Source organism: Corvus cornix, chromosome 6 (genome assembly GCF_000738735.6).
Source record: "Corvus cornix cornix isolate S_Up_H32 chromosome 6, ASM73873v5, whole genome shotgun sequence".
NCBI classification, from domain to species: domain Eukaryota; kingdom Metazoa; phylum Chordata; class Aves; order Passeriformes; family Corvidae; genus Corvus; species Corvus cornix.
In genome coordinates this window covers 10040598-10066374 of record NC_046336.1, presented here as the reverse complement: position 1 = coordinate 10066374, position 25777 = coordinate 10040598, and the positions used below count along the sequence as shown (strand labels likewise).

The following is a 25777-nucleotide window of genomic DNA, read 5'->3' as shown; positions in this document are numbered from 1 at the left end:
GGGCTTTTAAACAGTGCAGACAAGCTGTCTAGGCTGGGAAAGATAGAGGGAAGGGAAATGAAAGTGTAGTGAATCCTTGCTACTTTGAATAGACAAGGATGATTGTGCTTTTGTAGTGCTATATATACTTGCCAAGGCAATCTGATCAGTGTTTGTCTTGAACCAACTAATCAATGTGCTGTTGAGTTCAGTGCTATTTATCAGGAGAGTTGGAACAAGAAACTGATGCAGTAAATTTCATTTGTTCTGTGGAGTGGGCTTTGTTTTCATGCTAACTTCATGTAGCAAACGTTCACAGTACATATTGTTTTCCTCATTAATAAAACTTGGAACCTGTGATGTTCTCTGCAGCAGTCAAACCGTGTCCAGCACAGCTGAGCATGCATCTTTCTTTGACACATCCAAAGGTCAGAGCATGCACTGATCCAGCTTGCTCCTTGTGGGAACTGTAGCTAAACCCTCCTGTCTCCAAGGCCAGTGTGGAACAAGAGCTGGAGGTAGTTAGCTGTCTTCAGCCCTGTTGTTTGGATGACAGATTTCAGCTTTCAGCTAAAATTTTCCCGTTTTCAGCTGGGACTAACAATTTTCAACAGAGCTGCAGCATGTTCCTCTGTTTTAGGAGATCTGGATAACTTATTACAGTGCTGTTCATGTTTTTGCTTAACCTGAAGAGGGTGAAGCTGGTGCTTTTTGGAGTCAGGCTGTCAGAGAGCTTTTCTTTCTGGATACATTCAGGCTCAGCTGGTGTTATTTAGTGTCAGTTTGCCTTTTGCTATTTCTTTGCATTGCTCTGAGAACTCACCAGTCACTGGTGTAACGCTGGGGCAGGTCTCTGGCCGACCACCACACTTGCTCATGCAAAGTGCCTCCTTGGGCAGAAGCAGTGTTTTGATTCACTTACAACTGAAAGTCTGCAAAGGCTTTGTTTCACATTGGCTGGGCTGCTGAACATTCTGAACTCTTGAGTACAGCTGCTGCAAAGGGACAGTTAGTCTCCATGCCAAGATTTGAAGGAAACAAAATGATCCACATTTTATTGCAAGTCCTTTAGTACTGCTCATATAGGAATTTCTAGTTTCAATATGATTTATTTTTTTATTCAAAGCAATGCAGTGAAGAATGTATGCATTCCTCTCTTCCTTTCTGCTCCCAGATCTCTGCATCTCCCTTAGGAATCCAATAGCTGTTGAAGAAGGAAGAGGAAAAAGAACAATACTACTATTTTGGATAAACTGTCGCAAAGAAAAATGGTTTTGTTTCAAAAATGTCGCACAATAAAATCACTGTTATAAGCCATTTTTCAGAAACAGATATTTATCACAGAGCCCTTCTCAACTACGACATGTTTAGGGGCGCTTTCTGATGTGTTTTTCTCCCATGGTGTAGAAAGAACTGTCAGCACAATCTGCTTGGCCTTGTCATAATGGTCTGATGCTGAGAATCCTTTCATCGTCCTGCCTCCCAGAAGGGAGACTTGTGAGGAAACTCCCATCTTCGAGAGAAACATTCTCTGCAGTCAGGTCTCTGCACCAAATCAGAGGTCACCAGTCTGATTGGGAGTGCATCATTGCCAGCTGTGGTTCCTGAAACTCTTCCCAAACTTGCATCCTCTGATTTCTACTTGGGTGCATTGCCACAATTTTCTTTCAGGCTGAACCCTCTCCAGTTCTGTATATTTATGGCTGTCCTCAAAAAATTACAAAGACTGGGCAAATGCCTTCTTTAATCAGTGAGCTTGGACCTCTGGCCCCAGGTAGGAAGTCAGGCATTCAGCATTCCTGGCTCCATTTTCAGTCATGTCATGGCTCTGTACTTACCATCTCTCTCCTAAATGGATCTCTGGAGACTTTGCAGGTCTGTTTTGTTGGTTTGGTTTTTTTTTCCAGGGTGCTCTTTGAGGTGCTGAGAGCCAGAAATCCTGATGCAACAACTTTTCTTGCTCAAGTGACTAACATTGCTCGTGGGCCTAAAAGCATTGCTAGCTAAAAGCCAGTTGGGAATTTTTGCTGTGGGGAAGATGAGGTAATAGGAATATAATTTTGAGAAAGATCACCTGTTAGCGGCAAATTTCAGGACCTTGTACTCTTGGGGCAGAAGTTGGAGTTGTATGTGTTGATCTACATCTCGTACACGTAGCAATCTAGCCCGTGCAGACTTGTAATAACCACAGGAAGCAGGATAGGAAATGAAGGAAAGAACCTCTCATTCTCTTTTCTGTATGTGGCCCATTTTTACCAAAGTATCACAGCTTTGAGAACCTCTAACCTTATATTCCAAGGGAGGATGGGAAGAGTGAGATGCCCCCAGGTGCCTCCTGGTGTGACCTCAGCCGGATCAGAGGCAGAAACATGCACAGATCCGGCGCCTGGATGAAGAAGAGGAGCAGGGAGAAGTTTGTATCGACCTAGTCCTTTGCTTTGTTGATCCACATCTCCAGTCAGTTGCTTGCCTTTTCTCTCCTTCACACAAATTTCCCCTATCCCACCTTCCTTCAAAACTTCATGCTCAGTCCTTGTGTCCCTCTCAGTGTCCTTCTGTCCCCTCAGTGTTGGCTAGGGCCAGGAGGTGCTGCATGACACCTTCTCCCATCAGAAAAGAGAAAAGGGACACGAAGTGGAGGCACATCTGCTGCTATGGGAGTATGGTCTAACTCCTAGTTTTGGGTGCTGTGATGGTAAATGCAAGTGTGTGACAGGTGTTCACAACCTTGTCTGGGAAAGGAGAGAAGGGCTTCATCTTGCAATTGCTGTGGTTCTTACCTGGCTGCGAATGATGCTGGTCACCTTGAGTAGTTTGCATAGCTGTGGGCAAACAGACCTCACAGGTTTCCTCCCAAACAGTGCATGAGAAAACCATAAAACAATTAAATAGGCAATGTGCAACCAAGGGCCAGGAATTCTCTTCACATGAAACCAGTGGATAACATGGACAGGGCTAAGTCAGGACCATGGCAGAACATAGCAGTAGATGGTGTAATCTACCAGCTTTCCTTCTGTCCTCAGGAGTTTAAGTTTGTGTGGAAACACAGATCATGTCTGCCTAGTGCTCTTTGTGGTTGTTCCTTACAGTACCTGTGCAAAATTGGAGTATCCTGTTTTTCAGAGGTGAAAGAGACTTGAGTCTGTTAGAGGCAGGCTGAATCTCATGTAAAGGTTTTGGATTTGTCTGAGTCTGGAGGAATGCAGAGGAATCCTTGCATGAGTCAGGTTTTCAGCCCCATGTTCCGCTAAGAAAGCCTAGGGGCTGTCTTTTGAAGCTACACTTTATGGGTACATTGCTGCCTGAGCATCACTTCCCATTAGCTGTGTAATAAGATTTTGTCCCTCTTGCCTGTTAATTATTTACCTTTGAGAGTACATTCATAGAGAAACATGACTTATTTAAGGAAAAATGAAAAGCTTTTGCGAAGGATGGATGCTTTTTTCTCTTTCTTTTTTTTTTCCCGGGAGTTGAGTCCCTTATAAGACTCAGGCTGAAGAACAGATTGCTGTGAATGGGAAATTTTGCAAATGAGCATGTTCAGCTCACAAAAGGTGAGGCAGGAAAGGGGATGTAGCAGTTCCAGAGTGATCTTGTAACTGTCTGTACAAGGGTTTCTGCACAGGAGGGGCTGAGGGAAAGAAGGAGGATTGGTACAGAAAAGCTTATTCATGAAGCCACCAGTGGAAACAGGATGTGAGTTTGAAATGCAGTGTTACTTTCATAGAAGCAGACTCCGTGCATGGTATCAGCGGGTTCACACATGGTCTGGGCTGATAGCAGTTCGTATGGTGAGGGTGTGGTTTTTATCGTGGTAGGTAGTAAACAGCTGCACAAAATTTAATCATGCTTACAGAGTCAAGTGCAGGCTGCTGTCTCTGAGTTGTCTGGTTGCTGAGCCAGGGTGGAATATCTAAAAGCATCTGAATCATTTAGAAGCACAGCTCTTAATGACTCTCGGATGAATACTTGCTCCTTCACGTGTTGCTCCTCTCTAGTTGTCTCTACAGTGCTGTAGTTATGCTGAGTCATTTGGGGAGCAGTGCCAAGGGTTCCTTACTGTCCAGGACAGCAAATAATGCAGAAACAAAAGGAGGGCATTTGATAGACACTGCTCTTCTCATGATTAAGTGTGTTTGTAGTAAAAGGGCAAGGACCGTTCCACGTGGGTGAAGGCTAGCAAAGCCATACAACCATCAGGAGGGATATGTGGAAAGGTGGTTGATGCCAGACTTGATTTTGTTGCTGATTTGTGTATGGGTAGATCTCCCTGTGAGCATCCCAGGAAAGAAAAGGAACAGAACAGGAAGGTTCAGAGGTGAGATCAGCCCTGAGGAGCCCACTATGGCTGTCACTAGCCTTGAAGAAGAGCCTGGTCAGCCAAGAGTGTTACAGGAAGTGACAACAGGAAGCTGCCAGCATTTCCATGGGCTACTGCAGTGTGTTCCTCTCCACTGTCCTCTCAGAGCTGGATTGTACAGGAGGGATTCCTTTGGCTCTCCCAGGAAGTTCTGGACAATGTGTCCTCCACATTTTCCTCTCAGGAGAGACTTTACAATGCTAGTTCAAGATGCAACCTGCTGAACAGTTGGGGTAATTCATTCTAATTCCACGTGGCCAAAGCCCAGCCCTTAGATGGGAATTGTTCTGCTGCTTCTGGAAACTCAGTGAAATTGTTCAAATGAGTCATTCTAAAAGGAGGAGCGGTGCAGCAGGTTTATTGTAGACATCAGAGGCTAAAACAGAGGTTGCTTGGTATCTCCCATGTCTTTTACGTCCACCTATTTGGCCTTGTTCCCTGGGGTGGCTTGAGTTGTGGGTTGCCCAGTCAGATTTTGCCCAGCTGTGTGGGAATCTTCCATACAGCTCAGAAAATACCATTCATTAGCTACACTCCGGTAATGTCAGGAGGCCAAGTGTGGGGCGAGTACACGTGTTTGCCCAGATGCACAGTTACGTGCAAGCACACACAAAGAGCTTGCAGTTAAAATCTACGTGCCCTTCTCTTTTTAACAGGGGAAGACAGCCCCAGCTGTGTATACAGTTTGGTGTTTCCCTTTGATCTGTGTTTGTTTCCAGTGTTTCTCATAGAGTGGATCCTGGCGCTCCTCAGAGCTGTCTGCCCTTTTCCAAGTTTGCAGCTGTGTAACTGCACACAGTGAGGCTTGCTGGGGTGTAACCGGTTTCAGCAGTTTGGGGTGGGGGGGGTTTCTCCTCCCTGCAACCCCTCCTGTTATTTGCTTTGCTCCTGTCCTTTCCTTGCCAATGTGCACTGCAGGGAGCTGTCTCCATTCTGCTAATGGAAACAGTGCCTTGCAGATGCCTCAAAATCCTCCCTTTTACTTTGCCCGCCTGCTCCCACACGCATAGCATTAATGCCCTTTGCCAGCTGCAACTGCCACTCTGGAGCAGATCTTCTGCTCTGTCACCCAGGTCAAACCTCCGAGAGGTTTCCACAGATTTGGCACACTGCCCCTGCAGCTGGCTCAGGCCCTGTACCTAAAGGAGAGCAAGAAACTCTGTTCTTCGGATTTCTGTGGTTTCTAAATTTTTCTGAAGCTGTCAGAGATGGGGCTGAGAGGGGCCTGCAGTGCTCATTTGGACCCCTCACCCCAAGGTAGGAGAAGCTCGATCAAAAGCTTTTCTGGCAGGTGCCAATCTAGCATGGCCTTAAAAGCATTTGACAGCAGGATTGCACAGGGAAGCAGTGCAGCCTATTGCCCTGATTAACTGTGGTTACTGCTATAAAGTTTTGTCTAACGTCTGACTAAGAAGAAAATTATTTCAGCATTGTTCTAGGGAAGAAAAAAAGTCTTCCAAAGCTGAGTGTCTCTGTGAGTGTGAAGGAGAGAGTCCCAAATGCTGAATATAGCAGTCAACTTTCATAGCAAGAATCACTCTGTTAGACCCTCAAAGTATGCTGAGGAGTTCTGGCTGAGATAGGCAAATGTGGGGAAAAAACCCACTGATCTTTTGTTTTTCCAGTGCATGTGTTTCCCACTTCACCTAACCTAAAGAGCAACTTCTATGCCAAAAAAGGCAGGAAACTATATGGGAACACTTTGTCTCCCATGGGTATTCTACATAATGTGACCCTCTTAGGTACTGCGCAGAGCCTGTTCTCTGTGGTGTGACCTCTTTTAAACTTTTCTTGGCTTGGAAAAGCAGCTTACAGGCTTGGTGTTCACTGGAAAAGCACATATGGGGATACATTTCAGTGAAGGGATTGCAAAAGGAGAGGAGAAGCAAAATCTTGTATCCAGTGTCATATCCTTCAGGAAAATGTGTGAAGGCTCTCTGGAGTCAGGAGTGTCTTTGAGTTGTGTGTTGGAAAGATCTCTGAGAAGAGTACATGTGGTGGGGAAAGAGTGGAATGGGAAGGAATTTGGACTGTGTTGGGCACACTGGAATGATCAGCAGCAGTCAGAGTGGAAAGATGCGGTACACAGCAGGGGACTCCCATAAGCTCTCCAGTCGGGCTCCCAGGTCTGTGCAGACAGCGCTGGCTTGTGCTTTCCCTCAGCCATCCAGGGAAAGCAAATTGCATGAGGTTCTTAAAGGATTTTTTTTTTTTTCATTTCAAATGAGATTTTTTTTTAATTGTTCTGTTATTTAAAGTGAAAAATATGATTCATCTTGCCAACTCTTGTAATCTTCCCTGCAATTCTGGTGATACTCGGGGCATCCCAGCACCCAGAGTCAAGTGGAGCCCTCCTTAACTAAAACTCAAGCTGTGTTAAACCATGACCCCCCCACAGAGAACCAGTGTATGAGCCAATGTAACCTATGTATTTTAAAAACAGAAAGAAAAAGAAGCATCTTATGTAGGTGTTTATTTGGTTTTTTTAAGTCATGTGATATCTGAGCTACTGTGGTATATGTTTTTTTTATGGGACCTAAACCATCATCTTTTGGCCACATGGGATTAACGGTAGGACATCAGAAACTAAAGATTTTAAAGAAATAAAAAGTTTTATGACTGCTTGATTGCAGTGTCAACAATACAGCCTTCATGTTGTCTTCCTGATTATGACTAAACTCCGTTTGAAATTCTGTCTTGAGAATTTCTTGGGACAGAGGTAAGAGAAGACCTCAGATAGATTTTTGCTGCATATACAGAGCAATGAGGAGTTACTGATCCCTTTTGGGAAATGTGGCCATGTTGTGCTCAGAGCCTTATTAAGTACCAGAGAAAGCTGGATGAATTGGCTTCCCAAAGAATCCTAATCTCCTGGCTCTTCCCACACCTTTGTCATTGCTGAGCTACATGAGTGCCTGGAAACCAAGAGCAGATATAGCTGTGCAGTACTCCATGAAGGAATTAGGATTAGCTCCATTTTGTGGATGAGTGGTGCGTGCTTCAGTTCCTCGAGGGATTTACCTGGGGTCATGCAAGCTGTCTGTGGACAGGTCTCCTGATTCTCACTTAAATGTCTTGCCTGCTGCATAACCCTTTTGTGCTTGTGGAAATGTTGTCTCCAGTTTACTGCTTTGCTCTTTCTGTAAGTGCCTGCAAGCTCTGCCAGCTCCTGGCTAGCACAGCACTAGGAAAGTCAAAAGCTTCGTCCTTCTGGTTTGCAGTTTGGCTCCCATGCTGAGGAAATCCACCACAAACTCTCTCGAGGTGAATTGTCTTTGGAGAAAATCACCTTTTTTGTTGTTTTTTAGCTATGATTTTTAACAGTAGTGTTCTTTGAAACCAACAAAGAGTCATCCCAGGATGGGATGCAACATAGAAAATATCTGATGGTGAAGCAGTAGTGAATCTTGCCTAAATTCATGAGGCCCTGAGAGTGACATAAGCACTACAAAAACGCAAGGAAGGAGGGTGTGACTGTGATTATAAAGTGGTGCTGCTGCAGGTATTTCTGTAAGGTCGTGTGGTTATTTTCTTAATAGTGCTCTGACAGCTGAGCAAATGGAAACCAGTTTCCACCAAACCAGAGGAGTAGGTGTTCCAGCTCCCCTCTCTTTTTCTTTGTCTTTTTAAATTATTTTTCTCTCCAAAACAAGCCATGAACCTTTCTGTGCCTGGTTTGTTCCAAGTGGGGTCCTAACCCTTTTCCTACTGGGAGAATACAGGGTCAGCAAGCGTAAGGCAGCTAATCCTCCTACAAATGTTAGTTTACTCAACTACAGCTGTTCTTGGTTTGGGGGAATCAAATTTGTATCCATTTGTGGCATTGAAGACCCAGACAGGGTCTTCAGGGTCATAATGGTCTTCAGCTGATCAAAAGCTCACTAGGTAGAGTGTACTGTGCTTAATATAATGATTTTTTGAGCCCTGTTGAAAGCACTAGAAGTTTTGTTGTGGAGCTGAAAGAAATGGAGCAATTTTCATGTGTTACAGATACATTTTGTCTTGCTTCCAGCTCAGGGAAATTATTTCCAAGTAACCAGCTCCATGCTTTTTCCTTGTTTGAGGTTTGAGCCGTCTTACATCTCTTGGCCTTCACACACTCCTACAGGAGAGAAAGAAAATATAAGGAAGGTGCCAAGTTAAAGGGGAAAGGGCAAGGCAGGGGGTTTGTGTTGTTTTTTCCCCCCTGAAGTTTATATTGTTTTAATTTTCTAGGCAATAAACTTGGCTCCTATTTGGAAGAACTGTATTGAGAAAGAGTTTGTATTAGCACATCATACCAGCTAAACAGAGGCAAGGTGTGTTTTCACACTCTCTGGTGCTTCCTTTCAAAAATACTTTCTTTTCCTGGTACCTCTGTATGTGTGAGATCAGGACATGGCTCACATGACCTGCTGTCAGTGTGCTGGGATCTGTGCTCTGTTCAGGCTCCCCTCCTGAGTAATATGTGTAGGTAACTTGAGTTAAAACCATTTGTCACTTAATATTGGCTTACTCCTAGCCTCTTGAAATACAGTATTGCTGGTTTTTCTGTGCAAAAATCCATATCCAGTAGGAAAAGTACTGCTAGGATCTCTTAAGTTCTTCTTCCTAGTGCTTTTTTTCCGAACATACATCTAAGAGTGACCTTCACTGGTAATTCATTTTCCCTGGGAAGTTTGAGGTTAAATTTAAAATTATTTTACAAGGTGAAATTACATGCACTGCTTCCTTTGTTCCAGATGTATGCCCTCTAGACCTGAAAGGTGCAGTAGATATTTGATGACTCCTTAAATATTTCTGACAGTGTGAAGAGATATTAGATGAAGAGCACATGCTTTCCTTTTGGCATAAAAGATTTTGTGTAAACAAGTATGCCAAATGGTCACATTCTTAGAATATATTTTTGTTAGGAATTTTCTTCCATGAGGTGAGCTTCAGAAAAATAGATGTATGGGATGGAAAAATTCTTAGTAACTATAACTTACCTGAGTAATTTAAAAAATTATGTTAATGACAAAAATAACTTTTAGTACCAGATCAGTATCTCTCCTTGATATTGACAAATTTCCCACTCAGGATTTTAAAAACAGGAAATATGTTTTCCCAAATAACAAGTTAGTAGCATCCTTTAGTCTTTCAGTGATGTACAGATGTCTGTCTTATAAAGCAAATGCTTGCTTTTTTAAGCTGCTTAATGAAAGTACAAGTTTGAAACCTGACTGTATTTGGAGGGCACCAAAGTCCAAGGTCTCTTTCAGTAGTATTGCAAAGAAACAGAGGCTGTTTGTGTGTACTTTTATTGTTATGACACCCTGTGGACCATGGGTAGCTTTTCCACTGTAGGCAGACCAGTCCCTGGCTACTCTCCAGCTGCCTGCTGGGAAGCTGTCTGCTACCTCGGGTTCTGCCAGGCTCAAGTGCAGGCATGGGCCCTTCAAGGGTCTCTGCAGATCCTTGCTAATTCATCTGTTTTCTGGTGTGTACCATCTTCGATTTCTTCCAGAGAGGCTGGAAGGACCTGGTGGCAGTAGGACTGAGCTGAAGAACTTTCCCATGGCCTGGCAGTTCTAGAGGCCGTTAAGGATTATGGAGTGAGAGCATCTCTGCTTCTCAGTGTCTGACTGCAGAAGCCTTGCAGGAGCCCAAACGTCATTTCAAAGGCATGGTGCTTAGCCAGGAAACCTCTGAACAGAATAATCAAGAATAGCTGGAGAGTTTGGAAAATCTTGGCTATCTTTGCTGGTGGCCTAATTCTAGCAGTAAGGCTGAAAATCTGTAGGTCGCAGCAAAGCAGGTTAGTGCCTCCTCTGCAAGGAGGCAGGTTTCTGATGAATGGCACAGCTGCTTTGCAGGCGTGTTGGCAGCATGCAGGAGGACGCTGCACTGACTTGGCGGCTGTGAGCACACTGTGTATCCCTAGAAGGATAATTACAGTGGTATTAGTGAGAACCAGGGCACAGGACACCGCTGGCTATTTAAAGAGCAGGTCTATTTTTAACCACCTTTTAACAAAGATGGAGTTTTTATTAGACTGGGCTTTGTAATTAACCAGCCTAGGCTGCATGTTGATGTTTACAGCTTACTTTGCATGTTCCCTGATAGTCAAATGCAGGATTGTAGCCGTATCCTACAGCCGGGGCAGGAAATTGCAATACCAGCATGGTTGGCAGCACAACTGAAAAGTTGCTGGCAAATGATCTTGTGCAGGAGATATGTACGTGTGGCTGTACCTGCAGCACCTGGGCTGTGTTTTTAAGTCAGAAGGAGAATGTGATGCAGAGAATTTGTGGCCTGTGGTGGCTGTAGGATTTAGCATGTTGTTGTGAGCACAGCTCAGCCTAAAAGGGGTTTAGCTGGTAACATTGTCTTTTGTGCTACAGTAAAATGGAGTTAATTATATTCACCAGGGATTAAAATACTGGTCATTAAAATGACCAAGATCATTAATAGGAGATCCTCAATATTTAAGTCCAGGGGGAAATCTGCTCCAAAGCATCTGTTGCTATTTGACATCTTTTAATATTGCTTGCGAGGAATGGCATAGATGAGCTGGGAGGAGGGAAGAGAAAGTGGCAGACGAGCACTGAGGTCGGTGCTAGATCTGTATGAAAATGAAGGAGTGAGAGAAAATGCCAGGCATTGATTGACTCCATTCCTCTGCTGGGCAGATGGCCACCTATGCTGCTCTCGTCACCTTCTCATTGTGAAGCCCAGGCTGTTGCATTTGATCTTTTTCTACTGAGTTGAAGCAGCCCTGTCTCATCGGTGCCTTTGAAGATCAAAGGATGAGCAGTCATGTTACCGAGCAACTGTGAGTTCACTCTGGAGGAGGCACCTTCCAAAATGGCATAATTTTTATTACTGTGAGCACCAGTATTCAAAAGTTTTTGACATTGTCTTGCCTACGTTTGGAAGTCATGAGATTACAGATAGTCTCTTTATTTAAATAATTTTTTTATTCATTTAAATGAAGCTTCTGTCTTCTAGCCATATAGTTGAAAGCAGAAAACCTCAAGATGTGCAACAAATAGGATCCAAAGGCCCAGAAGTTGTGTTGTGAATAAAATTAGTTCCGGATACATCACTTCAGCTTCAGAATCCTAGTTTTGCTTTAGTATCATTATTTGGGATCTGCTTGATTTCGGAATTCTGAGTGCAGTCACGGGAACCTGTTTCAATGTCTATGCATTTGGCAACTGTATACTTGTTCCAAAGAGCTTCCAGTCCAGGAGACCGTCAGAGAAGAGGACAGAGACAAAGCCTAGATAGGCTGAAGGATGGCAGCTAGTGATAGCAGAGCAGAGCAAACAGTGCCGTCAGAGAACGGAGTGCACTGGAAGGTGATAGACTCAGTGTGAGATGAGAGCAATCCTGCTCCCTGAAGTGCCCTCTAAGATGAGGGTGGGACTGCCAAGTTTTCAGAAGTGTCCTGTTCACAGCTGTGTCTGCAGTGCTGTGACTTTGAATCGTGGAAGTGGATGCTCTCTCATGTGTCCGTGTAACTCAAAACGTATGTAGGCCACCCTGCACCCACTGAACAGTGTGATTTGCACTTAACATCTGCACAGTGTGGACAGACTGATCAGCCACATATACAGCCACAGATACAGCTAAAACTGTCAGTTACCACTCCAGACTGCAGCCCAGGAGACACCTGTCCTGCAGGAAATCCAAATCTTTCAGCCAGATCCCCTGTATTTCACCAAAGGATTGGAGGCTGCCTGATTTTCCCTCCCTCCATCCCTCTCTTTGGCTTTTTGATTTTTGAAAACCTTGAAGTAATTAATTTGCCTTCAAAATCATAACAGGAGAGCCCTCTCAGCAATGCTCAGTTTTATACTCAGAAGGATCCCAGGAAACGCAGAGATTTTGACAGCTGTGTGATGTGGAGAGAGCCTGTCTTTCTCCAGACTGCAGTAGTAGGCTGGAAAGATCCACATTGGAATGGACCAGTGGTGGCAACACATCACTTGGCACAAGGTTTGTTGGTCTTGCAGCTTCTGTTTGCCAAGAACCTGAAGCTCTTCCAAAGTTGACATCAGTGATGAGTCTCCCCATCTAGAAGAGTTGGGAGTAGAAGTAATTTCTGTGTGTCTGTAAGGTGCACTTGGCCATATGCTCACGCTGCAGTGCAAGGCCACACAGGGCTCAGGGCAGGGTTTGTTGACGGCCTTCTTCAAAGTGTACAGTGGAGAGTGTGGGCAGTACATTTTCAGGTAAAACCCTTGCTTTATGCTTACCTTAAGGCTTGCAGCTTCTGTTACAGATGGGGAGAAGGGTTTGTGTGCCCCAAAACTGGCCATTTTTTCCTAAGTGTTTCAGTTGTTTGGTAAGATGCTCTCTTTCCCAGTGTACCTGGTTTTGGTTTTGTCGCTGAGGTGGCCTTTGGACAAAACACTGCAGTTGAGAAGTACATCAGTACATTGCTGTTTTCTTATGCATTGTGCCACCCCTTATCTGCCTGGTACATGGCTTGTCACCAGGCAGAGGTGCATTGATTTATGTGACTTTGAAAAACTGCATTGCCTTGGGGTTGGGGTGTTTTTAATATTTCTATTATTGTTCTTACCATTGTTAGGTCATAGATCTCGTCATTTGTGGTTTGTTTTTCCTTTGCCCTTGATTTGAGAATTCAGTTGAGTGCATGTTCATCTCTAACTTTTGCAGACAGACCTGACATGGTTAAGATGAGGCTGAAAATGTTGCCCATAGAACTTTTTTGTTCCTTTAAATTCCTATTTATAGTATGTTGTCAGGTCTTTTTATTGCCGGTCTTAAATTTTCATTTCTTTGTTTATTTTAAATGGTAGCTCTTTACATTTAAAAATCTAAATAGATGAATGATTTTTTCAATTAATTTTCATGGCACATTTTATTAGCATTTGGAATACAAATACTCCTACATGCCAGGGAGCCATCGGTAGAAATTGACTGGAAACAGTCAGATGAGCAAGTCTCCTCTTCCAACTGGGAGCAAACGCAGGAAAATAATCATGAGAAGAGACCAGATTTAAAATCCAAAAGCGGGGCTTGTTGTGAGTGATTCCACAGCTCAGGTGGAGAATATTAGCTTTTAGCTGTGTATTTGTGAGTCAGATTTCCTTCTGAAACACGTGTCGGTGGTGCCCTGTGGAGTCGGGCTGAGCGGGTGTGAGTGTGTTTATTGCAGGCTGGCCGGGCGCCGCCGCAGCATCACTGCGTGGCCGGAGGGCTCGCGGCTGTTGCATAACGCGCTGCAGCACAGGCAGCGGGGGCTCAGCCCGCTCCTGCCGCCTCCAGCCCGCAGACAGGTGCTTGCAAAAACCTCTTCCCTCACTGGAGACAAGCGCTCAGTAGAGCAGGGAGCACATACCTCGCAGAAAGGGCTGGGCTGGGGGTCAGGGACAAGAGTAAGGAAAAAACGTCTCGTCGTGTGATGGCTGTTGGAGATAAGCAGCCTCTGACCTGTGAATTGCTTTTAGAAGGAAACCGTATTTTCCCTGCCCTGGGGTTTTTGCATGTGTTTCTCATTACTTTTTTCTCAAAATCTTTCTCATACAGTGAATTATTGATGTGGGGTCACATGCATTTCTCCAGGAATTGCTTTCTTTAACCAGTGATCCCTCCTGAATTTTTTAGGCAATCTGTTAGGCTCTGAAATCCAAACAAAGTTGGTGGTTTCCAATTTCAGGGTTAAATTAGATTCAACTTTGAAAAGGCTTAGAGGGAAGAGGAGACATATGATAATGTCCTTCTCCATGTTAGGATTTTTCTTCTTCTGGTTCTTTTGGTGCTTCTTTTGTTTTGGTTCTATTTTTTTTTAAATCTCCCAGAGATCAAGCGTCTGATTTAGCCTCAGTGGAACTTGAGCATATTCCTAATGTTGAGCACATGCTTAAATCCACTGTTGAATTCAAGCCCTATAGACCTGGAGGCATAGTACAAAAATATCTGGGAAATGCTTTTCTCTTCCCTCAGATGCTCCCTTCTTTCAACATACAAAATTAAGAATTCAGCATTTTGAACTGCCGCTGGAGGCGAGTTGGTCATTTCCTGCTGGGAGGGAAGCTTGATCTTTTAAAGATGGGAAGAGAGTGTGTGTGTGTGTGTGTGTGTCTGTGCATGTGTGTGTTTTGCAGATGTTCAGGCCTTGATTCAGCAAAGTCTCTCAGCAGTGTCTGACGAGGGGATAGTGCTGAGTCTGGTAAACCTGCTGCTCCAGAGCTGAATGTGCGCGTGTGTTTGCCTGACTCCTCAGCAGAGAAAGTTTCTTTTCTCAGTTTCCATTGCTTCTGCCCATGGTGGAAGTTGGCAAGAACCCCACACAAATCCCAAACCACTTCTAGCAAAGAAGCCGCTGTCTCTCTGGCAATGTTAACATTCAGGGATGGCTCGTGTCTGCAGCCATTTCTGCAGCATTGACCAGAGGAGGATGGAGCAGGTGGTGGGGGTCACCTGCTTGTCAGGGGGTGCTCAGGGGCTTGGCTGAGCCCACCAGGGCCCAGGAGGGGAAACTGCCAGTGGCCTTACAGCCCTGGGCTTGCCTTTGCAGGGACCCCCTCGGGCATTTGGAGGTGGGTAGGTTTCGAGCCCCTGTGTAGCCACTTTGTGACCAGCAGAGACAAGGCTTGGAGCTGCCAGCACAGGTCCCTCATCTCTCTGGGGACTTTCCAGGCAGGGAGGAAGCTGGTGGCTTTGTGCCCAGCTTGCTGTGGTGCAGAGTGTTGTGCTAGGTTGATTTCTACCCAGACTCCTCAAAAATATACTCAGAGGTGTGGGGGAAGGAAACAGGGACTTTTTTTTGTACCCACGCCTTTTTCTGCAGTGCAGTTTTGATTCAGGCAAAAGAGAGCCCAGTTCCTGCAGTGGGATTTGCATGTGTGTTGTACACTGAGACAGCTGAAGCTATGAGCAAAAAGCACGCATAAATAAAGGCTTCCTCCCTGTGCTTTATATAATCAGAGTGGGTGATGTCATTGGGAGCTGGAGAGGAGAGCAGGCTGTGAAATTACAGCCCTCTGCAGCCAGGCAGAGCCGAGTGCAAGGGGGGGCTGCGCAGAGCAAGAGCCAGGCTCCCCTCTGATAGAGGCTCAGGACAGAGGACCTTGGAGGGGAGCTGGGGGTAGAAGTAGATAATCCAAATACAGTCAGATAATCCAAGTACAGTCAGAAGCTCTTGCACAGGCACAAAGGGAAAGCAGTGGGCAGCAGTGGGTCTGCCATTTCAAGGGCCTGCACTCCCTTCCTCCACATGCAGCCATCTACAGCTTGTTGTGGATCAGCTGGCAGGGCTATGGGGCTGCTGGGCTTTTTCATCTTCTTCTGCTTCAGTCTCCTGGCCCATTGCAGCTCCTGGCAGAGAAGAGAGGGCATCCTTGCCCTGCTTGCCTTCCACATCCCAGAGGAACCTGCTTCTAGTCTCGTGGCCCCAGGGGAGACACAGGGGAGGAAGCAGAAGCAGCAGAGGGGCTCTGTCCTAGCCAGAGTGGCCAGGTGAAACAAGATAAAAGGTGATACTCAGCTCTTTGGGACAGGGCTTGTGTTTGGCTCTGGGTTTCTGAAACCTTTCAGGTGTTTCGCTCTTTTTTTGGCCATCCCGATGCCCCCAACATGGGAATCTCAAACAGGAGTTTTCCCTCTCATCAAGCTGAGCAGGAAGAGGGGAGCAGGCTGATCCCTTGGGAAGGTAGAGAGCCCCCTTCTTTCAAGTCCTTCACAGATTTCTTCTTCAGCACATCAAACACCTAAGCATCCTGCTTAGGATGCTGCTGTGAGAGCCTGATTTTCTCCCACTTAGGCAGGAGGAGGGGCTCCAGCTTCTCCCATCTCTCCTGCAGCTAGTATGCAAAAGCTTTGGCCTCTGCTGAAACTGGAATTCTCCTTCTGTCATCCTCTGTCTTCCTCAGGATCAAGGCAGCGAGAGGCAGCAGCCCTTTGCACCAAGCCCGCCTTGTTTCTCTGTTATATAACAATATGGGCTTTTAGACTTGTTTTTCCAGATATTGGCAGATGCGTCAAATATTGGCATAATCCAGTGGTTTACATGGAATGCCGTCTGGCTCTGTCTGGAGGCTGCACAATGCTGGTATTTTCATTGAATACAAGAGCCTGCAGCATTGTCAAAGCCACATTGCAACAGAGTCCAGGTAAACAAGGAGAAAAGACACTCACGTCATGGCCTGACCTGTGGAATTACAGCTGCCCAGGGGCAGCTCCACGACTTGATAAGAAAGATTAATGGCTTTGAAATTGCTTTCTCTCTGAAACGGTCTTTTAGCTAAGTCTTCTGTGATGCTTTTCAAAGAATCACAAAATCATTTAGGTTGGAAAAGACTTTCAAGACCAACGAGTTCAACCTTTGACCGATCACCACTTTGTCAGCTAGACCATAGCCCTCCATGCCACATCCAGTCCTGTGAGCAATGACTCCATCTCCTCCCAGGGTTCTGGAGTTCTATTTCTGATACACCCATCAATGTGTCACACCTGCAGTGTGTGCTCTGTGGTTTAAGAACCCATCATGGTCCACTGGGGCTGTTGGAAGTTAAGAGAGGTCAAGGACTGTGATCGAGTTAGATTTTAAAAATTAAAAGGTAAGGAAGGTATTGAATGCTGCAGAGGGGAAACAGCTGGGGAAGTTGTTCAGTTTGAATCTCTCTGAAGGAAAGCAACATGCTCACATGCCAGGACAGTTTGCGGGCTTGGTTGCTCCTTCGTATCCCAGTGTGGCTCAGCTTGGAGTGCAAAGTAGGGGAAAATCCAGCGACAGCACCGAAGTGATGGCTTTGGTCAAACCTCTTCCAAACCTGCCTTGGCTCAGCCAACACAACCTACCTCTGCAGTGTGCTTGCAGCTCGAGCCCTGCTATGTGCCATTGTGAGCTTATCAGCTCATACTGCACTTGTGTCCAGGGCAGGTGGCCCCTCCTGATGCCTGGTGCGCTGGCACAGGCCATCACCCCCGCTGCAGGCCACGGTCTTTGGCCAGTGGCCAGGAGAGCCACAGGCAGGAGTGGCTTCTCTGAGAATGGTCTGCAGGAGCCTGGGACAAGCAGTAACCTTCACTCTACTGTGGTCCAGGGGCACAACAGGAAGGTTTTCAAGTGTCCAGGGATTTATTACATGACTGGACCTTTGCCTGTAGCTTTCAGATGCTTAACAGGGTTGATCTTGTTCAGTCTGCACATAACCCAGCTTTTGACGTGGCAGATCAGTGCCACCCTTTTAATCGCTGTCTCAGCAATCCAGCCAGTGCTTGCTCCTGTCCGAAGCTGATCACTGGTTCCAGGAATTGCAGTTCCTGATGCAACACCCTCCCAGTTCCTGGTAAAACACAGTGCTGAGAATCAGCCCAAAGCTCAGGCTGCAGGTGTATTGTCCATTTCTCTCTGCATTCAGGAGTGGACTGTGGTACCTTTGCCACTGGTTAGATGTTGATAGCCCAAACTTTTTTCCTGTTACACATATAATTCTGTTTTCACAGTGGACTGGGAGCTGCCTCCAGGTCTTTGGTACCTGCCCATGGCAGATGCTATGCAGCAGTCTGCTGTTAGGTGGAGCCCCCAGATCTGAGCTCTGCTCAAGCTGTGTTTTTAACTTGGGCTGATCCGTAGGTGAAGTGCGTGGCTGGAGACTGTACTTGTGCTGTGAGGAGACACGTGCTGCTCTGTGCTGCAGCTTGATGGTTGTGCTCTGACAGCTCTGACTCGGTGACTTGCCAGTGTGGCCATTCAGGAAGTCTGTGGCATATCCAAAAATGGGTTTCAAACCCCAGAATGTCTTTGGCCACAAGATCCTGCTCCTCTTCATTTCTGTGCAAGAAGTCAGTGTCCAGTCTCCCAAGGGATGACATGAACTGTAGTGCCAGTGTGAACCAGCAGTACTTTTTCATTGTTTGCCCTATGGGTCATTGTGGAACACAGGGCAAACTCCTGTAGTGGGTACACACTCCTGACCAAGCTCTGTGTTGGAAATTGGCTTCCAGGTAGAAAAAAATCCCCACATGTCAGCCATATGGGTTTAATGACAGTGGGGTTTGCCCTAGAGCAAGCTGAGAAGTAAAAGATGAGATTGATGTGATTACTGTTCTTTCAGTTTGATTTTTGGATTATGATTTCCCTTTCCCCACTCCTCTATTTGTTCATGTTTAATGGAAAACATGTTTTCTTCAAGGCCCTTGCTGGTCATATGCAGCCCTGTGACTGTTATTGAGACAGAATGATGGACCCTTCGTAAAGAGATTTATGGGAGAAACTGTGAGGAGCTCACAGCTACAGCACGGCCAGTGAACACTCCCCTGTGCTGACAGTTCATCAGCAAAACCCCTGACCCTTCCACCCTTAATCATCCTTGCTTGTCACTGACATAATTGCCTGATTACAGACTCCTCTCCCCCACCCCTTTCAAACTGGGTGCAATAGTGCATTTGAAAAACAAATGAAAATGAACTGTCCATGCTCTTTTTTTTCTTTCTTTTTTTTTTTTTTCTTCCCCTGCATTGAGGTAGATCAGGCTAAGATTCAGTTTCTTTGTGCATGAGCAGGGGCTGGGATAGGCTTTCAGGACTCTTTTGCACTGGCATTTCTTGCATGTGAATGGTAAAGCTGATGTCATTGTGTTATTGATTGGGATGACAACTTTGGACATAAATCATTAATGTCTGGGAAAGAGAGAGGGAGGTGATAAAGGCAACCCACACTCGATAGTTTTCCATAAATCTGCTGTTCCTCTCTGCATACATGATCCAGAGGAGGAGACAGTGGGAACAGTTTTCCTCTGCAACCTGAGGATGATATGCTTTGCCGCTGCTGCCTAAACCATCTACCCCAGAACATGTTGTCATATTCTGCAGAAAGTGGTTCATATCACCAGCAATGCTGTTGTGCTGGAGCCTGTCTTTGTAGATGTAAGCCAAGGTCAGAAGTCTGCCTGGGGGAAGGTCTTGGGTTCTCTCATTCCCACAGACCTTGCACCTCTAGCAGCATTTCAGACCTGGGCCTAGAAAGGAATAAGAGTGCAGTTCTTGGGAACTACCATCCCTCTCGCTCCTTTAATTGCCAGCAGGGATTGTTACAGTGTTTTGAACTGACCATTTTTCTCATTGATGATCTTAATTTCACGCAAAAAGAAGGTGTTCAGGTCAGTTCATAGCAAATGTCCCTGAGCCAGCAATGAACAAGCGTGCAGGGGGTAGCAGTAATTCAAAACTGCTTTCACAAAAGTTCTTCTCAGCAAAACAGGCAGCAAATAGCTCAGAGAGAGTGGAAACCCATGAGATGCTTGTACCATTTTCCTGTGTGCCTTTGCCCCGCCACAAAGTTCATCCAGATGAGTCAGATTATCAGTTCAGACAGCAACAAAATAAACAGTGTCTGTCAGAGGTTAGCAATAATGCAAGTATTGGTGAACAGCTGATATTTGAAGTGTAAATAGTTTAGTGGCAGTCTCTACTGGTACCTGAGGGGAATCCTGTGGTGCGTGGAAACAGGGAAACCTGAAAACTGCCTTGTAGGGGGGCAGTAGTGAAAGAAATGACATTCCCTTGCAGAAAGTATGGCTCTGATCCTGCTGTTCTCCCCTTGCAGCCGAGCTCACCTCCGCCTGTGTCTAGAACGCTTAAAAGTTCTGATACCACTCGGACCAGACTGCACCCGGCACACCACGCTTGGGCTGCTTAACAAAGCCAAAGCACATATCAAGGTAAGAGCTGCTTTTCCCTGCTGCTTTCTGCGTGGGCTCTTAGAAGTGCAGTGCAATTGCTCATCCTTGCTGCCTAGGGCTAGCTCTGTTGAAGGAAAGGTGACACTGTTAATAAATAAATAAATAAATAGAGAGAGCAAGCAAGTCTTGCCCCCTTGGTTAACCATTTATCATTGCTACAAGCCACGTTGTTGGAAGAGTCCATAATGCACTCCTTAACTACAAAAATGATGATTGAAGAGCAAGGATTTTGTTCTCTACTGTGATCGTTTGTTGACAGCTGCATCTCTTTAAAGAAAAACATACCTATTGTTGAATGACTGCATTTTGATGGGAAATGCAGCTTTTCTTCTGGTGTGCTAGTGAGTTTCCACTGCCGAAGCATTAGCACAAGCCACAAGAGTGTGAGACAGGTTTGGCTTGCTGGAGTTCCATGTGTGAACCTTCCAGGTAGCCCAGAGCTCTTCTAGCTGCACTTTTGGCGAAGTGAGAAGTGAAAAGAAAATGCAGCATTTTCAGTATCTGGGAGAGGCCAAAATACTTTGTTGCAGATCGGGATATAGAGAGGGAAGATGGGTGATGAGGGAGGAAAAGTGCTGCCAAAGGGACAGAGTTAGCCTGAAATGACTCGTCCTTATGCAATGTGCTTGTCGTAGTAAACAAAGAACAGTGCCCTGGTAGATTTCCCAGCTGTGATCAAAGAAATCTGTAGTAGGTTATGTAAATCACTCATTGAATAGAAAACTGTTTCTGAGAAATCCTTCTAAACCATGCAGTAAGGAACACAGAACTCCCAGGGCACGTTTTTATGTTGGAGCAGCTCATAACAAACCCTGGAGTGGTTTGGTTCGGGGGATTGAGGCCCCTGCGTGGGCAGAGGTGGTAATGCAGGTGTCCGATCCTGGATGGAATGACCCACAAACTGCTGCAATTCACAGCGTTTCCCCTGGAGAGGCTCAGTCCTCAGAGACTCTTTGTACTAATGGGTATGATTTATCAGAATCTGAGAAGTGGAAATATGTGGGGAGATGGCATTGTGCTTGGAGACTGCAAGGCAGCTTGGTTCAGGGCACTGGCAGCTTGAATCCTTCTGGGACTGGGAAGGTCTAAGCAAAGCAGGTGGGAGGGCAGTGGAGGTGGGAGGGAAGGAGAAAAGGATGAAACTAATTATTGAGTTATATTTGATCATGTCAGAAACTTGAAGAGGCTGAGAGGAGAAGCCAACACCAGCTTGAGAACCTGGAACGAGAACAAAGATTCCTAAAGAGAAGACTGGAACAGCTACAGGGTCCTCAGGAGATAGAGCGAATACGAATGGACAGCATTGGATCTACCATTTCCTCGGATCACTCGGACTCGGAGCGAGGTGGGTGTTGCTGAACCAGCATGGAGTTGCCAGGACTCTTAAGTGAGAACATGACATTCATCCATTTCTTATCTCTCAGTTTCTCCTTCTCATGGCCTTTTGATGTTTAGGTTGCTGATTCACCTCGCACACAAGCACATACACACACATACATATGGAGAGTTTAGTATTTTGCATGAGTTCTAAGTCTGGAAGAATTGTTGTTGCTGTCAACTTGAGCTGATTTCTGTGGCATTGAAAGTGATGGTAAAGCTGAGATACCCATTGTGCTTTTTGATCTACTGAATCTCTTAGCAACACAAAAAGAAAAATGTAAGAAGATACTAATGGGACTGGAATGGATCCTTCACATACCTACCCCCCTACTCCCCCTACCTTTTTGCCCCCAAACTTCCCATTAGAGTTCCTCTCCTAAGTCAAAACCAGCTAGAGATATCTGAATGGCTAACTGAATTAAGATAACTTCCTTTTTAAAAATATCCCTGCAGTGGAGAGAACATTAGGCACAATAGATGGTTTGATATTTACTGACAGACCAGAAGATGCTGCATAGTTTGGGTGTGAGTCTGTAGTTTAAAGCAAAAATCCTTTGGAAAATTCCTGAACAATATGGAAACCAAGATACCTGGTTAATTAGATCTTTGCTTTTTAAGTCTTTCTTAAAAACAAGATGTCTGTTCCAAAATCCACTGACTATGTGTGAGAGTAACCCAGATTCCCATGGTAATGCATTGTAATTATATGTGGTCCTGGCTTTAGCAATATAGTGTCAAGCAAGTAGCATGTATTGGGGTAACTTCATGCTCCATTTTCTTTCTTGCACTCAATTTTATCTGTTTCTTCTTTTTTTCTAACACTGGGGTATTAGAGGTCCAAAGACAGAGGTAGTGGGACAAGCGCAGTGTGTGGGGTGGCTCACCTATGCTGATGGTGTGGCTGGCATGTAGAGGAATCAAACCCCTTTGCCAAATCCCTGCAAAAAACTCCAAGCTGGTATCTGTTCTTTTTATAAATCCTGACCACAGCCCATCCCGTTCAGGGGGAACACTGAAAGTCTTCCTGCCAGATGGCTGCCTCATTTCCTGTGTTGGGGGAGTCCCAGGAGCTCACTGGCATGAAGGGGGTAGTTGGGTGTGTGGTGCTAACCTGCGTACATTTCTCTCGTTTTCCTTTCTAGAAGAGATTGAAGTGGACGTTGAAAGCACAGAGTTCTCCCATGGAGAAGTGGACAATATCAGCACAACCAGCATCAGTGACATTGATGATCACAGCAGCTTGCAGAGTATTGGGAGTGACGAGGGTTACTCCAGCGCCAGTGTCAAGCTCTCATTTGCTTCCTAGAACCAAGTGAGACAACAGTGCAGGGTGAACGATTTCACTGGGGTGATCAAACTGGGTCCTAGATGCCAGTATCCTCTTTCAGAATTGACATATTGACAGCTAGGCCTGGAGAGACCTGTATATAAAGCTTTTTGGGTAAAAGGAAGCCTCCCCAGAAACCCATATTTGTTCATTTGGTCATGTTACCAATCCCAATTTCTGCTGGCAAGAAGTTAGACCAAGCACTAGTCCCTTTGAAGTCAATGAAATCCGTTTGTTTCTGTGGGACCTGGATCTAGACCTTAGTGATGAAACATGTTGTTTTGAATTTATTTGAAATTGTTTGAAAGAGGATACTAGAGACTCATCCCTCTCTTTCTGTCATGAGATCTGAGAAATGTCAAAATTTCTTACACTGCTTTCAGGTTGAACAACCTAATTTAGGCCCTTCTGAAGAGCTTTTGTGGTCCTAAAAGGACTGTATCCTACAATTTATCACAATCTAATGCTGTCATAATGTACTAGGAAATCTAAGAAGGCTTACGTAGCCTAGGAATAACAGTGACCATAATGATTAAGGTCTCATTCTGTGCCCAGAGGGAGAGGGGCAGTGAAGAGAGATGTTCAGGGGAGAACACCATTCAACTCAGCTTTCTGTTGGACATCATTTAAACAGTGAGTACCTCTGAAGCGTGGCTAAAGCGAGGTACACACCTGTAATCTACCAGCACAGGGTGGGCTGTCACGCCTGGGGCTGTGCTAGCGCCAGCAGGTCCCCGGTAGATGTGTGCCCCTCGCAGGCACACGGCCAGCTGAGGGCAGAACGAAACCAGCACTTGAGAGGTGACACACCAGACAGTCATGCCCAGATACTGAGCCACTATGACCTTTTTATTTGAAGCGATTTTTTGATAAACATTTGTAAATGTGTTGGGAGGGAAAACACCCCAAGTCTGTTGCGTCTTTTTAGAGCTTGTCCATATGAAACCTTAGATGTCTTTTATATGAATTTATGCCATGAAAAGATCTCTGTTTTGATGAAGCACTTGACCCAATGAAATGCAAAGATGCTTTTTTTGCCATGCACACAATGGATGAAGGCTGTGCTAGCTGGAAGAGGCCAGATTTGGTGGGGGTTTCTTCAGTTTTCTTTTTAGAATCATTCCCTTTGCTGACTTTTGAAGTTCCAGCCCAGTAGTTAACCTAGTTAAGCTCAGCACGTCTCTCATGTTAATGTAACGTTTTGACTGCACGTCCTGTTCCCAAGGGCCTTGCCATCTTATCTGTGCAGGTGCTGTTAAGAGCTGTTATAGCGAATGTTTTCTAATTTTCTCCAAGACAAGCATTCTAACCTGCACTTTGAGGGCTTTGCTTTTTTATTTTTGTCTTTTTAATGGCCAGGATTATTTTGTTTTCCAAGTTCTAAAAACCTTAATAGAGTCTTCACCTATGGCATTGTTTGGAACTTTGTATATCCTTAAGTAATTTAATTACCCCTCATTACTAAGAAAAAAAAGAGGAAAAAAATGCTTTATAAAATTCATAACTTATTGCTGATTTGAATGGGTTGTTAATTTCAGTCCTTTAGATTTTATTTTATTGTTTTAGATAGGGTTGGGTAAAAAGAGGTAAAATAAAGTAAAAAAATAAAGACAACCATATTTAGCAGTGCAGTGGAATTGTGTTTAAATGTTAGCATATGGTCCCCATTAAAGTAGCACTTTAACGCCATTAAACATTTCTGTATCTGAAATGAGTTGTGTTCTTCCATCTTGGTCATTCCTGTCACTTCAGCCAACTGTTGTTCTTCTTGTGCCCTTCGGTCCTGCGGTGACATCCTGAGCAAGTCTCACATAGACTTTTGCACTGTGATAAGTTGCCTGTGTTTAAATACTCTGATGTTTTCCCCCACTCTCCAAAATGGGCCACTCCCTGTGAGAGGCACAACACACATGCTTGAGTAGAGAAATAATCTTTCCTTGGATGTAATGAATGATTTCTCTTCAGTTTGGGTTTTTTAAAATTAATTTGCTTACTAAGTTTGCATCTGGTTGCGGTTGTTAAATGTGTTTTCACTTGTGTGCATATAATCCAATGGCTCAGTCCATCTGTTGTTCTTTCTGGGAAGTTACCTGGCAGGAGCAGGAGTCTGCCACACAGTGAATTAGGTTCTAGGTTAACAAATGGAGCCCAAGGGCTTTGAAAGAAGAAATGCTGCTTGGATTTATATTTGGGACCATATAATCTCTGGATGATACAAGGCTTGGAACAGTCTGTAGAGTGGTGAAAAGTAGGAAACTTCAGCTCTAGCAAGGCCTTATTTATTTATTTATTCATTATTATTCTCTTTGGAAGTGTTGACCACTGGCAGTGCTGGTGCTGAGCAGTTGGATACCAGTGGGATTTATTTATTTATGAGCCCTTTTCCATAGCTGTCCCAGCACCTCCTCTTTCCTGTTATTCCTGTTTGTGTTAAATGCCCACTTGGGAAAGCAATACCACAGCCGAGAAACACTGAAGTTCAAAGGATAGAGAATGGCTGTGCTCTCCTAGTTGGTATAAAACAGTGACATGTCTATGGTTGGAATAAATGTGTTTGAAATGTTTGTTTGTAATGCTCTGGGACAGTTTGGTATCTCCTGCCTTTTCTAGTGTTGTGGTCTCAAAGGGATCCTGATCTCAAGTGCAAGTAAATGGGGAAAATGTCACAGGAGATGAACTTCCATCACCCAGCCACCTGCCTGACCGCTCAGCCAGCAGCAGTGGTCCAGCCAGGAGGAGGTCCAGGAAGAAAACAAAACTAAGAGCCTTTCTAATAACTCCAGAGACCTGGGGTTGATTGCTCTGGTGCTGGTGGGTTCTTTGTAGCAGATCCTAGCAGATTTCAGCTAGAGTTTTGATAGTTTCTTATGTGATGGAAACATTTCTCTGGCCTTTCAAAGTTGTGTTGCCCTACTATATTTCTGCCTTGTGGCCTCTGCTTTTTCTCACCTCACACAACTGTCATCCTCCTCACATCTCCCTTCACTGGTCTGGTCTCTTGCATTGCAGTGTTCAAGATGACCAATTTTTAGAGAAGTTGCTGTAATTTTA

At 45.0% G+C, this 25777-nt stretch overlaps 1 protein-coding gene across 2 annotated transcripts in view; it reads left to right on the top strand.

Moving 5' to 3' along the window:
• Positions 1 to 25299, top strand: part of MXI1 (MAX interactor 1, dimerization protein) — a 56758-nt gene extending 31459 nt beyond the window's left edge. For both annotated transcript variants that reach the window (XM_039553677.1, XM_010412934.3), the window contains exons 4-6: positions 19884 to 19998; positions 21193 to 21364; positions 22542 to 25299. In XM_039553677.1, the coding sequence (XP_039409611.1) occupies positions 19884 to 19998; positions 21193 to 21364; positions 22542 to 22705 (451 nt within the window). In that variant the 3' untranslated portion in view covers positions 22706 to 25299. The remainder of the gene's footprint in view (positions 1 to 19883; positions 19999 to 21192; positions 21365 to 22541) is intronic.
• Positions 25300 to 25777: the final 478 nt, after the last annotated feature.